This window comes from Monodon monoceros, unplaced genomic scaffold, assembly GCF_005190385.1.
Source record: "Monodon monoceros isolate NGI ecotype Baffin Bay Population unplaced genomic scaffold, NGI_Narwhal_1 Super_Scaffold_17, whole genome shotgun sequence".
Classification (NCBI taxonomy): Eukaryota; Metazoa; Chordata; class Mammalia; order Artiodactyla; family Monodontidae; genus Monodon; species Monodon monoceros.
Window position 1 is genome coordinate 20,702,493 of NW_021703773.1, and position 15,676 is coordinate 20,718,168.

General features: G+C 40.3%; 1 protein-coding gene across 6 annotated transcripts in view; it reads left to right on the forward strand.

The window, feature by feature from the left end:
• Positions 1 to 15,676, forward strand: part of FAT1 (FAT atypical cadherin 1) — a 122,993-nt gene that overhangs the window by 16,627 nt on the left and 90,690 nt on the right. For all 6 annotated transcript variants that reach the window (XM_029226372.1, XM_029226373.1, XM_029226368.1 and 3 more), the window contains exon 2: positions 212 to 3,491. In XM_029226372.1, the coding sequence (XP_029082205.1) occupies positions 230 to 3,491 (3,262 nt within the window). In that variant the 5' untranslated portion in view covers positions 212 to 229. The remainder of the gene's footprint in view (positions 1 to 211; positions 3,492 to 15,676) is intronic.

Below are 15,676 nucleotides of genomic sequence, written 5' to 3' on the forward strand. Positions count from 1 at the left end.
GCGGAGCGGCTGGGCCCGTGAGCCATGGCCGCTGAGCCTGCGCGTCCGGAGCCTGTGCTCTGCAACGGGAGAGGCCACAGCAGTGAGAGGCCCGCGTACCGCAAAAAAAAAAAAAAAAAAAAAAAAAAGTAAGGTCTAAAACCTTAAAAAAGTACACTTTTTGTTTGTTTTATTTCCCTGAAGCAATGATTCTTATTTTCTTCTGTTGCAGGTTCCTGGGAGTTAAGCGATGGGGAGGCATTTGGCCTCGCTTCTGCTTTTGCTCCTCCTCCAGCATTTTGGAGACAGTGATGGAAGCCAAGCACTTGAACAAACTCCTGTACAGTTCACACATTTCCAGTACAATGTCACAGTGCATGAAAATTCTGCAGCGAAGACCTATGTTGGGCATCCCGTAAAGATGGGTATTTACATTACAAATCCATTGTGGGAGTTAAGGTACAAAATTGTCTCAGGAGACACTGAAAACCTATTCAAAGCTGAAGAGTACATTCTTGGAGACTTTTGCTTTCTGAGAATAAGGACCAAAGGAGGAAATACAGCTATTCTTAATAGAGAAGTGAAAGACCATTACACGTTGATAGTCAAAGCAGTTGAAAAAAATACTAATATGGAAGCACGAACAAAGGTCAGGGTACAAGTGCTGGATACAAATGACTTGAGGCCATTATTCTCACCCACCTCGTACAGTGTTTCTTTACCTGAAAACACAGCCCTGAGGACCAGTATTGCAAGAGTCAGTGCCACGGATGCAGACATAGGCACCAATGGAGAATTTTACTACAGTTTTAAAGACCGAACAGACATGTTTGCTATCCACCCCACCAGTGGCACCATAGTTTTAACTGGTAGACTTGACTACACAGAGACCAAGTTCTACGAGATGGAAATTCTTGCTGTGGACCGTGGCATGAAATTGTACGGGAGCAGTGGTATGAGCAGCATGGCTAAGCTGACAGTTCACGTAGAGCAGGCCAACGAGTGTGCTCCTGTGATAACAGCAGTGACGTTATCACCTTCGGAATTGGAGAAGGACCCAACGTATGCCATCATAACCGTGGATGACTGCGATCAGGGTGCCAATGGGGAAGTCGCTTCTTTAAGCATTGTGGCAGGAGACCTCCTTCAGCAGTTTAGAACAGTGAGGACCTCTCCAGGGAGCAAAGAGTATAAACTCAAAGCAGTCGGTGACATTGATTGGGACAGTCATCCTTTCGGCTACAACCTGACACTACAGGCGAAAGATAAAGGAAGTCCTCCCCAGTTCTCTTCTGTAAAAGTAATTCAGGTGACTTCACCACGGTTCAAAGCTGGGCCAGTCAAGTTTGAAAAGGAGGTTTACAGAGCAGAAATAAGTGAATTTGCTCCTCCCAGCACACCCGTGGTCATGGTGAAAGCCACACCTAGCTATTCTCATTTGAAGTATGTTTTTAAAAGTACACCTGGAAAAGCTAAATTCAGTTTAAATCACAACACTGGTCTCATTTCCATTTTAGAACCAATTAAAAGACAGCAAGCCTCCCATTTTGAACTTGAAGTAACAACAAGTGACAGAAAAGCCTCGACCAAAGTCTTGGTTAAAGTCTTGAGTGCAAATAGCCATCCCCCTGAATTTACCCAGACAGCCTACAAAGCATCTTTTGACGAGAACGTGCCCATTGGTACTACGGTGATGAGTGTGAGTGCTATAGACCCTGATGAGGGTGAGAACGGGTATGTGACTTACAGCATTGCAAATTTGAATCACGTGCCGTTTGTGATTAACCATTTCACCGGTGCTGTGAGTACTTCAGAGAACTTGGACTATGAGCTGATGCCACGGGTTTATACTCTAAGGATTCGGGCATCAGACTGGGGCTTGCCATACCGCCGGGAGGTTGAAATCCTTGCTACCCTCACTCTCAATAACTTGAATGACAACACACCCCTGTTTGAGAAGATAAACTGTGAAGGAACAATTCCCAGGGACCTAGGTGTAGGGGAGCAGATAACCACTGTTTCTGCCATTGACGCGGATGAACTGCAGTTGGTGCGGTATCAGACTGAAGCTGGGAATGAACTGGATTTGTTCAGCTTAAACCCCAGCTCCGGGGTATTGTCATTAAAGCAGTCGCTCATGAATGGTTTAGGAGCAAAGGTGTCATTTCACAGTCTGAGAATTACAGCTACAGATGGAGAGAATTTTGCCACACCATTATATATCAACATAACTGTGGCTGCCCTTCGCAAGCCAGTAAACTTGCACTGCGAGGAGACTGGTGTGGCCAGGATGCTGGCAGAGAAACTCCTGCAGGCCAATAAGTTACACAGTCAGGGAGAGGTTGAGGATGTCTTCTTTGATTCTCACTCTGTCAATGCTCACACACCACAGTTTAGAAGTACTCTTCCAGCTGGTATTGAGGTGAAGGAAAATCATCCTGTGGGTTCCAGCATAATTTTCATGAATGCTACTGACCTGGACACTGGCTTCAACGGAAAACTGGTGTATGCTATTTCTGGAGGAAATGAGGATAGTTGCTTCATTATTGACATGGAAACAGGAATGCTCAAAATTTTATCTCCGCTTGACCGTGAAACAACAGACAGATATACCCTGAATGTTACGGTGTCTGACCTCGGTCTGCCACAGAAGGCTGCTTGGCGTCTTCTGGAGATCAGAGTTCTGGATGCCAATGATAACCCACCTGAGTTTTTACAGGAGAACTATTTCGTTGAAGTGAGTGAAGACAAAGAGATAAATAGTGAAATCATCCAGGTTGAAGCCACAGATAAAGATCTGGGGTCCAATGGACATGTGACATACTCTATTCTTACAGACACAGATAAATTTTCAATTGACAGCACGACTGGAGTGGTTAAAATCGTGAACCCCTTGGATCGTGAAGAACAGCACGTGCATTACGTAAAGATTGAAGCCAGGGATCAAGCCAGAGAAGAACCGCAGCTGCTTTCCATGGTGCTTCTGAAGGTATCATTAGAGGATGTTAATGACAACCCACCCAAGTTTATTCCCCCTAATTACCGTGTGAAAGTTCGAGAGGACCTTCCAGAAGGAACCATAATCATGTGGTTAGAGACCTATGATCCTGATTTAAGTCAGTCTAGTCAGGTGAGATACAGTCTTATGGACCACAGAGAAGGAAACTTTGATGTGGATAAGCTCAGTGGAGCAGTTAGAATCGTACAGCAGTTGGACTTTGAGAAGAAGCAAGTGTATAATCTCACTGTGAGGGCCAAAGACAAAGGGAAGCCCATTTCTCTGTCTTCCACTTGCTACATTGAAGTTGAAGTCATCGATGTGAATGAGAACTTACACCCACCAGTGTTTCCTAGCTTTGTGGAAAAGGGTGTAGTGAAAGAAAATGTCCCTGTCGGTTCATCAGTGATGAAGGTATCAGCTCATGATGAGGACACAGGAAGAGATGGGGAGACCCACTATTCCATTCGAGGTGGTTCTGGTGTTGGTGTTTTCAAAATAGATGAAGAAACAGGTAGGCGTGTTTTTATTACTGTGGTTTGCTCTTCCCTTTCATTTTTTTCTAATGAAAAAATGTGCTGGCTCCTTCACAATTCCCCGTTGGCTTCTGGTAGGGCGCAGTGCATGTCCATACTTTTTGTCCTGTTGCACATGTCTTTGTATAGTAAGCCATGAGGATGGAACTAGAGGAACCTGAATGAGTTGGCATAAAATGAGTAGGAAAAAAATCAGAAAAATTGAAATCATTACCACTGATAATATACAGGTTTGTTCTGTATATTATCAGAAGCATCCTTATGGTTTTGCTGTAACTTTGAGAGGCCCTTCCAGAGTTTTTCCAGCTAGTAAGGTTGCAGACTTAGAAGACTACTCCACTACCTAGCATGCTATTCAGACATTCGTGCACACCTGCAAATTAGGCAGTGCACAGAGAGAAGACTGTTCTAAAACTTCATGCTGTGATCTGCTTGACTTAGTACCTTCTTGGGGTTTTGTTTGAAAGGCAGATGTAGGCTGTAGAATGTCAAACTGAGGGGACCTGGCTTTGAATTGTGGCTTTTTCAGTTGTTAATTTGGTGGTCTGGACAAGTTGATTACCTTTTTAAAACTGACTTTCTCCATCTTTAAGATGGGGACACTCAAAATTACTGTAAGATTTATGTGGGCATAAAGTGAAATAACATGTGTTAAGAGTCTATTTAATGTCTCTTGGAAATGGTAACAATGCTCTGTTACGATATTCTTTCCCCTAGAATAAGGTCCTAAAAACCAGAACATCCAGGATAGCCAATTTATGCTAGAGTGTGTATTTTTTTTTTTTTACATTTTGTACATATCTCAAATTTAGCTGCCTTTCACAGAGTTTATAGTTATATATCAGTGTCCTTTGATGGGGCGTGAGCTGTGGTATTAGTTTGCTGGGGCAGCTGTAACAAAGGTCTGCCACAGACTGGGTGGCTTAAACAAGAGAAATTTATTTTCTCCCAATTCTGGATGTTAGAAGTCAAAGATCAAGGCAGAGTAGGTTTCTTCTGAGTCCTCTCTCCTTGGCTTGTAGTTGGCCATCTTCCCCCTGTGACATCACATGATCTTCCCTCTGTGTGTTTGTGTCCTCATCTCTTCTTGTAAGGATACCAGTCATAGGGGACCACTCCCTAATGACCTCATTTTAACTGCTTTATCTCTTTTAAGGCCCTGTCTCCAAGTACGGTCATGTTTTGAGGTACTGGGAATTTAGAACTTCAGCACATGAATCTTGGGGGACACAGTTCAGCCCAGAACCACCTTTAAGGATGGGCTTTTAGCTCATGTATTTTCTGTCCTCAGCACCTAGCAAAAAGTGCCTGGCGTGTAGAAGCTGCTCATTAAATGGTTAAAGACTGAATGAGTAAATTAATGATTATTTTCGCTTTGAATGTTCTGCTTTCTGAGAATGCTAGTGGAAATAGAAGGAAACTGGGTAATCACAGCAGTAATCAGCCATAGGTGGGGTTTAGTTTGTTTATTAATCTCATTGATATTTCCTTTATGAATATGTGCGTTCTAAAAGGGGTATTTTTCTAATTACATTAAACCTTTAAGTTTTTATTCAGTAATAACCACAAATAAGTTCTTCAGTCAATACTCCCATATCTAATAGGTGTATAGCACATGAAAAATAATTATTGTCCTAGAAATAAGTGATTTTAGAGACTACAATTTTTAATGTGTTTTTGTTTATTCAGGGGGTTCTTTTTCTAGTGAATTATATACCACTAGCATGTGTACAGATCTGCAGATTACATGCTACTCATCTGAAATACCTGTAATGGTCCAATTCAAGAGAAAATAGCATCACCAGCAGCAGTTAGTAATCACCCATCTGAAGAGTAGAATGGATCTTTTTTCTTTTCATACTCTCTGATATGAATTAGTTTTCAGGTACAATGGCAACATAGAAAAATACCCAGGATTTAGTAACTGAAGCTGAAACTATGAAGTGTTTTTGTGAATTTCATAAGGACAATTTTTCCTATTTTTTTCTTTTCCATGGTGGGCTTTGAAAGCCTGTGAAGAGAACTGTTGGAAGTTAAAGTTCAGACAGAAAATAGAAACAAAATCTTAATTTACATTTCCTTGATGTCTTAAATTATATGAGCACAGCCTTTTGGATTTTTTTCTTTCAAGTGAGAAGAGTATTTTTATTGTTGCTTTTTAAAGACCTATTTAGAAACTAATATTTTTTGTCTATAAATTTAAGAGACTGGGATATTCTTACTATCAAGGGAGGTGGGGTAACCAACCAACTGAACAAGGCAGTATTTATTCTGAAATATATAATTTATAGTAGTTTTAAAGCTGAACGGCAGTGCCAGACTTTTCCAGTGGTAACTTAGTGAGAGGGCAGGGGATGAGTTGGGATTATGGGCAGTGGGGTAGGAACTGTTATGCATTGGTATAAAGATTGAGATTTAAAGGTGAGAGAAAAATTGGCAATTTCTAGGTGTCATCTATTGCGCAGTCCTTGCTTTACAGAGGAAAATACATAGCACGCAGCATATTTATGTTTGTGTGCTTTTTGAAATTGAATAAAGGTGATGTAATAATATTTATACATTGCAAGATATTTTCTTTTTGGCAGTAGAATTATCAGCCCAAGTTATTTTCCAGAGACCCCTGGCAAGGCACTTGGTATCATAGTATAGAATTCTTTCATGAAAAGTCAGTATGTTTGTGCAGCAGAAATACTAAAATTAGATGTGCTAATTTTTCATGTGGGGTTTGTCTCACTGATTTTGAAGGCAGGTGGGAAGTGTGGAGAGGTTCCTGTCAGATGAAGAAACGTAGGGGCAGTTCAGGGACACCATTGGGCACCCCGTAGGACACAGCAGTAAAACTCCGGTGTGAATTGGAGTTGGCCTGGCCCAGTTTGGGTTCATTAGCACCTTTCAAGAACTTCAGTCTCTGCTCCTTGCCCGTTTCTGCTGAGCCTCCTTTCTCCTCTAGGGATACGTTTCGTATGGGGTTGATGTCTGTGGGCCTGTACAGAGCTGCTGTGGGTGTGGAGCCCACGAACCTGCCCATCTCATGGTCTGTTTGCTTTCTGCCTTTGACTTAACTTTAAATTATGTAGTTTTGGTTGAATAATATAACCGAGTTTTTGTGGTGTTTTACCTATTTCAACATTGTCACATACGCATATCATTTGTATGCTTCTCATAGAACAGAGGATATATTCAGCTATCTGAATTTAGTTATTATTTTTAAGATCCTCCTTTTTCTTTAAAAAAAAAAAAAAGCCTACTTAAATTTGAAAACATCCCCTGACAAGTTGTTTTCTTTGGAAATGGAAATTCTATGGACTACCTAAAATATGTAGTTGGATGAACAGCCCTGTCAACTGAATTTTGTGCATCTTTTGCTAATTGGCTTTGCAGGGAGGCAACACGTACTTGCAGTATGGGGGTGACAGTCATTTGACTCATCAGATAATCTCTCACTGTGTCATATGCTTTTCCTGGAGAGGCTGCTGGCTGTTAGTTAACTGTTCTGATAAATCCAAGCCCACATGATTGCTTGTCCATTTGAGGTTTGGAAAGGTTGAGTGTTAGGTGAAACACTATTTAGAAAGTCAGTCTTGTTAGAGAGCCAATCTCCGGTGCTCTAATTAAGATTCTTCCCTTTTTGTCTCCTTAAAATCTACAGTGAGGGTTGTAAAGCAGGTTTAACAGAAATGTTAGTGGAATACGTATCTTGGAAGCATGTGTAATTTCACATTTAGGTTTTTATTTTCCTGACTTTATACTTCTCAGCGTTCACCCCATTCTCACTTCCAATACATTCCTGGTTGCCTTGTTGTAGGCTTCAGAGTTGAGCAGCGTAGAATCTTGGGGCTTCCTCCTGGAGATCTGTGGAATAAATTCAGCTTAGTGTTCTTGGCTGATGAGGACCCATCCAAGTTAATTATTACTTGAGCACCAAGTAAAACGTTGCGGGTTTTTGCTAATTTTTAAAACTAAGGATAATTTTTAAAACTAGCAAAATGTTGGGCTTCCCTGGTGGCGCAGTGGTTGAGAGTCTGCCTGCCGATGCAGGGGACATGGGTTTGTGCCCCGGTCCGGGAAGATCCCACATGCCGCGGAGCCTGCGCTCCACAACGGGATAGGCCACGACAGTGAGAGGCCCGCGTACCGCAAAAAAAAAAAAAAAAAAAAAAAAAACCCAGCAAAATGCTTGGCCAAAAGTTTCTTTTCATTTGTTAATAGGACCTGGTATTGAAGCAATGTTTATTAGTTGAGCTCTGTTGCACCCATGTCTGTATTGTAACAGGATGTCTTTTAGGTATGTTTTCCCTTCTGCGTGGAGTACTTTGGTTCAGTTTGGCTGTTGTAGTGTAGTGCAGCCAAGCTGGAGTGTTTTCCCCTTGTGACTCTACATATTCGGGGAGACCAAGTATTAAACTAAGATAAAAGCAAATTTCTGAACTTATTAGTGCTGTGTTACTCTTAGACTCCCAGTCCCGCTTTCAGGATTGAAATTTACATTTTGATGAAAAGACTTGGAATGAATTAATATGGAAGTACAGCTGTTGCAACGAGATAAATCACTGTTCATGAAATATGGGAGGGAGAATAAGGACTACATTTTTCTTGAGAGAACCTGGCTACATTCTCATTACAGGGGAGCGTTATTGCACCATTCCTGGATCACCCGTTTGGAGACTGGCTCCTGGCATGCCTTACGGGATGCAGGAGGAATGAGTCTGTGTAATGGGAACAGAAGGGAATTCCAGTCCAGACTAACCTTATTGTTGACTTCAGTGAGAGGGAAAATGTTTCTGGGGATTCTGTCTGGTTTGGCAGAACTCTGAGTATTTAATTATTATTTTAGTTATTCACTCAAGTTTAAAAAACCTTTTCCCAAGTAGGATATTCTGCATACAGCCAGGGACCTGTGTTTTTTCCTAGGGCCACTTCTCTCATGACAGAAACTAGAATGTAGAGAAAGGCTCTTAATGGGCTCAAGCATCATGACCCAAAAGTCTGTAAGAGTGGCTGAGAGCTGGGTGGCCGCTAGAAGTGTGGTGGGACCAGGAGCTGGGTCTAGAATTCCGGGCAGCAGGAACTTAAATAGATACTGGTGGGAGGCCCGTTAGGGAGTGAAGAAATTTGCTGATGAAAGAGCTTTTGTGTTGCCATCTCCTCCCTTAAGTGGCCACAGCTGCTGTCCTGTTCTTTCTTTTTGTTCTCCTCCTCAGAAAGTTGAAGAGAAAAGAAACTGATTTCCTAGCCAACAGTGAGATTGAAAAATCGGGCTTTGGCAGAAATTATGTGATGATAGTGTGCTCTTGCTGTGTCTGGAAGTAAAGAATCTGTGAATCTGAGTCAGGGCAGGGAGGGCGTGGTAATAATCCCACTGGGGAAGGGACCCTCCTTTGAAGCAGGAGTATTTTAAGGTGAAAATAGGATCTTATTAGAAATCCTAAGGAAATTCCATTTTGTTTTAAGAGGAAACAGAGGATCAGCTTTTCTTTAGTTATTTGTATGATATTTAACGAGTTGATGCTTAAAGTACTGAGTGAGTGTGGCTGGAAGAGGGGTGGAGATATAAAGCCCTGTGATTCCAGGTGGTGTTACGTTGTTTAGCAGCATGTGGTGGAGGAAGGCGTGCAGTGCCCTGATACAATCCTAAATGATGTGTGAGGGCCAGAACCTGGGGGGGATGCGGTGGAAACAACTTGAAGTATGCTCTCTGGCTGCATGCTTTCGGCGATAATGACAGTAACGATGAGGGGCGTCATTGTAATAACAAACCACAGAGACTTGTTGAGTGTCACAACCAGTGCTGTTCTAAGCACTCTATATGTATTAGTTTATTTAATCCTCACAAGTACCAGATAGTTACTGTTGTCCCTATGTTACCGATGAGGAAATGTTCACAGGTTAAATAAGTTGCCTAAAACCACTTGAGTACTAAGTGGCAGAACTAGGGAGCGTGTGCATGCAAACACTGCATGGGACTGCCTCTTACTCAAGAGTGAGTGGTCTTGAGATGCCCCAAGGGAGCCCATTTAAAGTTGAGTGGGATTCTGGGCTGAATGGGGGTGGACTGGGCTGGGCTGGGCTGGACCCTTCAATCCTAAATTTGAGGCTTGGTCTTGAAGGAGTATTGACTCCAAGAATCTTCCTCCTTCATTTTTTCCTCAGAACGATGTATTGCTCTTCGACACATTTAGTAGAACAGGATTTTAGCGTTACAGAGTGGTAGCATTTAAACAATTTAAGATTATTGCACTGAACTGATTAGTAGCAGGTGAATCATGTTGAGTAATATCGTGAGCTTCCATGTCTAGTGGAGATGGACGGGTGTCTCACCTGTGTTTTCAGTTGTGAAAGTATGACCTTCTCATGAATAAAAATGCTGCCTGTGTGAACTGTACTGGATGTTAGTTGAAGCCTCTTTTCATGGAAACCTTGTTTTAGGTGGTTGTTAGGGTCCTGGCTAACCTTTGAAACCAATTTAATGCACATAGTAGCTGAATCTGGCTTAACCCGCACTTCTTCTTTGCATGGAGTTCCTCATAGTTGTTGTCTTGCATTGTCGTCCTCGATGCCTTGGCCTCAGCCATTGTCCTTGCCACCATGTGGTGTGTGGCATGAAAGCCTTAGTGAACCTGTTCTGCTTCTCAACCCTCTTGGCAGGGAACCATCTTTATGTTCTAAGAGTGTTGAAGAGTTGAGTGTTCATACCTTGATGAGAGGCATATGTGTATAGAGATTTAATACCCCATTAACCTCTAGTCTGTTCTTTCTGTATTGCCTGCCTTGCCCAATTATGAAAATTGAGTAGATCTTAAACTTTAGCTGTTTGTCCATGTTGGATTTTTTTCTTAACCATTTAGTTCCTGTTGTTTTGACTCTGGATTGTTTTAGTTCATAAGTCTGGGTTTGTCAAGTATTTATTATCTGTTAGTTTGTATTTTGTGTACTCCTTTATTTGCAGCTACCTTCATGGTACGTAGTTTTTAAAAAACCAAACCATGTTGCTGTAAATAGTGCATTCTCACCGTACAGGACACAATGCCACAAAGCACGGTCTTTCATGTCTTCGTTCGTTACTGGGAATAAATGGACTTGGAAAGATTGCTGTTCAAGGGCACATGGCTAAACGTGTTGAATTGGCAGTTATCCAGTTTAACGGCAGTGATAAAAGTCAAAACCATTCACATATATACTTCAAGGGCCAGTCTTATCAACTAACTTGCCTTGGCAATTGAAGTACTCTTTCTCCCCTCAGAATATCTGCTGTCATATTGAACCTGTTTCATTGCTAGGCCTCCAAGTAGCTGAGTAAACTGACCTGTTGAAAGAGAATCTTTAGACGTGTCTATTTATTTTATGCTGGAGAAAGTCTACCAAATATGGTCTTTTTAATTTAGCCCAGTTGATTTTTCCTTTTTTTTTTGTTAAAAGTTACCCAGCTATTTCTGTAGTTTCTTAAGACTTCTTTCTAATTTGTGCTGGTTTAGCCATATTGTGCGCTTATCTTACTTTCTTCATATTTATCACCATCAGTATATAATTATAGTTAACATTTATTGAATGCTTACTGTGTACTAACCCTATTCTAAGCTCTTTTATTGTCTCATTAGATCATCACAGTAATTCTTGAGTAGAATTAGATGGTAATATACTCTGTTCATTGAATTTTGAAATATTTGTATACATATATATTTTAATATTTATTTACTTGGCTGCATGGGCTCTTCATTGCAGCGCGCGGGCTTAGTTGCCCCGCAGCATGTGGGATCTTAGTTCCCCTGGTCGGGGAACCTGCGTCCCCTGGAGCTAAGGCGGAGTCTTAACTAGTGCACCACCAGGGAAGTCCCCATACATACATATTTTTAAATTAAGTAGTGTCATAGGAATTGATGTGGTTTAAGGTGTGACACGCTGAGGGTGTTCTGGTAATACAGAGATGGTTCTTAAGCAGGGGCGTTCCATCTCCACGGACTCTTCCTTAAAGCTTTTAGTGTCCCTATTACATGAAGTCCCAGCTCTTCAGCATAGCCTGTGATGCCCTAGTAAACTTGCCTCCCTTTTCCAATGTCCTTTGCCTGTGCTGCCCTCATCAGCTCCTGTTCATCCAGGTGCTTTAGCCAGATGGGGCCCGTCCCTTCCCTGTCACCCTCTCACGCCTCTGGGCCCCATTATTTCCTATCTCCCTGCCTTTGGGTAACACACTGACCACTTGATCGGCTCTTATTTTCTCTAACTCTGCTTTAATAAATCTTTCTTGACAAGCTTTCTCCTTCATATGGAGCTAATTCTTTTCTTGTATGTATTTTTTTTTCACTTCAAGTATCACTCTAGTGTAATTGTTTATTTACAGTCCTTTTCTCAACTGTCAGCTCCTTGTGTGGGTAGATTCTAAATCTTTTACTACTGGGTTCATGTAATAGGCACTCTGTAAATATTTGTTAGGTTGGCCTAATGAGCCAGTGTTGCCTCTTCTGAGAAGCCTTTCCTGAGACCAGGTCGTTAGCCTGCTTCTCTTTGTTCCCCTTTCTGTATATGTCTGATTCAGAGTCTTTTGGTTTATTGGTCTTTTTCATGTGTGTCTCCCAGAACTCAAGGACAGAGCACAGTCTTGCTTATTTTTCTGCCCGCTCCTAAGCACAGTGGCTGACATAGCACTGCATAGCCTTTGTTCCACAAACAGATTGTAACGTATAATAATGGTAGTCATGAAAGGGGTGTCAGGCCTTTCTTCTACTGCCCTCCCAGATACCTGTATCCAGATCTTCAAAACAGTGGTTCTTCATGTTTTCAGAACCGCAGAAACTTTTGAGAATCTGTTGAAAGCTGTATATTCTCTCTTCAGAGGTTCAGCAGTTTGGTTACAATACCAGGGGCTCATGAAATGCTAACTCTGTTCATGGACCCTCAGTGTCCTTGGACCCCTGGTTTTAAGTCCCTCTGTTCTAGAGGTTTCAGGGTGGCCAATCCTCACAAGCTCTCATAAGGGAGGACCAGAGGGCAAGGAGAACAGTGATAACGATGGTGACAGTGGTTGATGACAGGCATTTTTATAATGCTCCACAGCCTGCAAGTATTTCTACATACATTACATGGCACTTAGTCTAATATATGCTTATACAGTGGGTTTTATTTCTACTTTGTAAATGAAGAAGGTAAACCTTTACAATGGACAAATAGAAGTCACTTTTCTATATATTTGTAGATGGGGGAAAAATGCACAGATTCAAGAGAATCTGTCATCCAAGGCTATTTCCAAGTGAAGTAATAACCTATAGTTCTTTGCAAACCTGTATCTTCAGATAAACCCGTCTCCCCATTAAGGTGTACAAGACAAACAATTATAATAAAATAATAAAAAATATATCCGTTTTTAAGGTAGGCAGCTGTCTGGGCCAGGATTTGATCTTTAGTATTGCCAGCTTATCGTGGAAATCCTCCATAGCTCAAACTACTAGTATGCCTTTATTAAGGTAAAATAATGTGAGATAACGCAGACTTCTAATATTGAACTTAACTTTCTTGACAGACTGGATTTTTATTTAAATGGTCTTAAAAATCAGAGCATTTGGGATTTAATATACTGTTGTAGTTCTGTAAATAGTCCCTTATTCAGTACAAAAGAAAAAATTTGATGAGTAATGCTTATTTTTAAGGCTACTGTTTATTATAAAAGGAGCATTAAATAATTTTTAGTGAAAGATGAAATTAATCTGTATGTGGCAACATTTTCTGATCTGTGATTTACAGGTATTGATATTCATATCAGTTGCAGTCCGTATGTTATGTCAGTTTTTGTAAACAGTGATTTTGGACTCTTTCGTGAAGTAATATGTTTTATCACAAGTTGAAGACATTTTGTTAGTTTAAAACAGCTTTTTGGAAAAGGACTTTACATTTGAATTACTTTTAAAGTGTTTTGAAACAGTTCAACCATAAATTCTTAGCTAAAAGATTCTCTAAGATCCATTTATTTTTAGTTCTTGTTTGTTTGTTTGTTTGTTTTTTAAATCTTGGCCACACCTCTCATGGCTAGTTTCCCTGAGCAGCGATTGAACCTGGCACTGAACCTGGCACTGGCAGCGCAGTGAAAGCACCGAATCCTAATCACTAGGCCACCAGGGAGCTCCCTGCTTTTAGCTTGTCATCGTTAACTGTTTTACTTGCCTGTTTAGTCTTAAAGCTGGTTGACATCAAGCTGTCTCAAATATCTTTATCTTGTTGCAGTTCTTGGCACACAGCTGGTAGTCAGTAAATGCTTGTTCAGTGATGGTCATCTTTTGATAAAGCCAATAAATGTTTGTCACATGACGCTATTCTTCTTTTGATTTTTTCCTCAGCTGGAGATGTGTACATTTTTAAATGAAAAAAAGACGAGTTTGCCATGTAAAAACCAAGTTAGTTCGCTGGTTGAGGCATCAGAATGGAAACCCGTTACTTTTAAAGGATAGATCTAAAACAATTTTTTAAAGTATTTTTTTCTTAACAGCGTGATGACTTCATGTAGAAGATGAAAGCTGATTAGGAAAGCATGAACATGAATAATATCCATGTTTGTTTTTAATTAGCTCAGTGTTGTTGGTTTTAGAAAGAAGTCAAACTAAGTATCACATCTACAGAATATAAAGCTTTATAATTTAAGGCCCATGATTTTTCAAATAATGTGTTTTGCATAGTGTATATTAAGAACTATTCTAGCATTTAAAAAAATCTGCTTTTGTCATTTTATGTCTCACAATAGGAGCTGTATGAGGGCAGGGACCTTTGTGTTGTTCCTGCCTGTATTGCTGGTGCCTAGAACTATGCCTGGAACGTAGTAGGCACACAGCAAACACTTGGTGGATCGGTACAGTTTGAACTTGAAATAGATTGTTACCAAATAATAAAAGGAAACACATATCTAAGTAACCATCATTGGGAAAGACCTTTTAAATTTATTCTACTGGGAATATATAGAGAAAATTATAAAGGGGTAGAAAGGTGTCATATATGCTATAGGTCCACCTATTCTTTTAATGCAGTTAAAACTGATCTTCCATTTAAAATGCCCTTTTTCCCATACTTCTGAAATAGCTCAAAACAAAAGAATTAGAGTAATAGCCACAACAAAACTTCAGTGGCACTGCCAATTCCTTTTGTTTAGACTTTGCCGGCTCGAGAAGCAACTTCATTTGTCAGATTGGGTTACCAACACCTAGAATTAGAAATCCTAAATTCTGTGACTTTCTAGGTGTACCTGCCTTAGGGATTGTTGTTTTCTTGGGCTGTAGAATATGTGTCATTCTCTGGGAAACATATTTCCTCTGTTTTAAGTACTAAAAGATGAACATCGATTTATATTGTATGTTATTTTGCAAACATTTAACTCTTGAAAGACTTTCAGATTAGTAGAGCCTGTTTTTACTTGCTAGTATCATTATTGATGAATTTCCTAAAGCTTAAAAGAAGTAATTATTTCTAGAGTCCTAGAGTATTTTTGAAACTGTCAGTTTTCTGCAATAAATTGAGCACATATAGATGTACTCTTCTAAAAAGCCATTTGTTGTTTATTGTAAATCTCTTGGTTATTTCTGTTAAGGGGGTGCTATTTACTTATAGCAAACCCTTCTTTTAAAGCCTAGTAGAATTAAGGAGAAATTCAATGAGCAGACTGACTATGTTAAGGAGAGTAATATATGTAAAAACTAAAAATATTTTCCTCATCTAAGTGACTGCATCTAAATTAAAAAAAAAATTCTTGTTTGCTCTTTGTCTACTTTTCTTGCTTAGGGCATCTAATTCTAAACCTTTCATACATATGAATAGACGGTTAGCAGTAGCTAATTCAGTTCACTTCGTTTTTCTAATTTATACCTAACTCTTTAGGATGATTAAAGGAAGGGCAGAAAACCTTTGTGGAAGTTATTCTCTGTGTATTTGGGTAGAGATCTGTTCGGAGGAGGCACATTTTGGTGCCTGAGAACCAGTTGAGAGTTACGAGAAATGGAGAGATGATGTCTAGTTTAAGTTAGGTTTAATGAGAACGATTGGAAGATTTAGTGGAGTAAATGCAGAGAAATCCAAAGCCAAATTGAAACTTTCATTATCTTTGGGCCGACGTGAAATACCGTGAAGCAAGTCACAGAGAACCATGTTATTTAGCCTTTTGTCGGGAAATAAACCACCTTAAACTTAGTGGCTT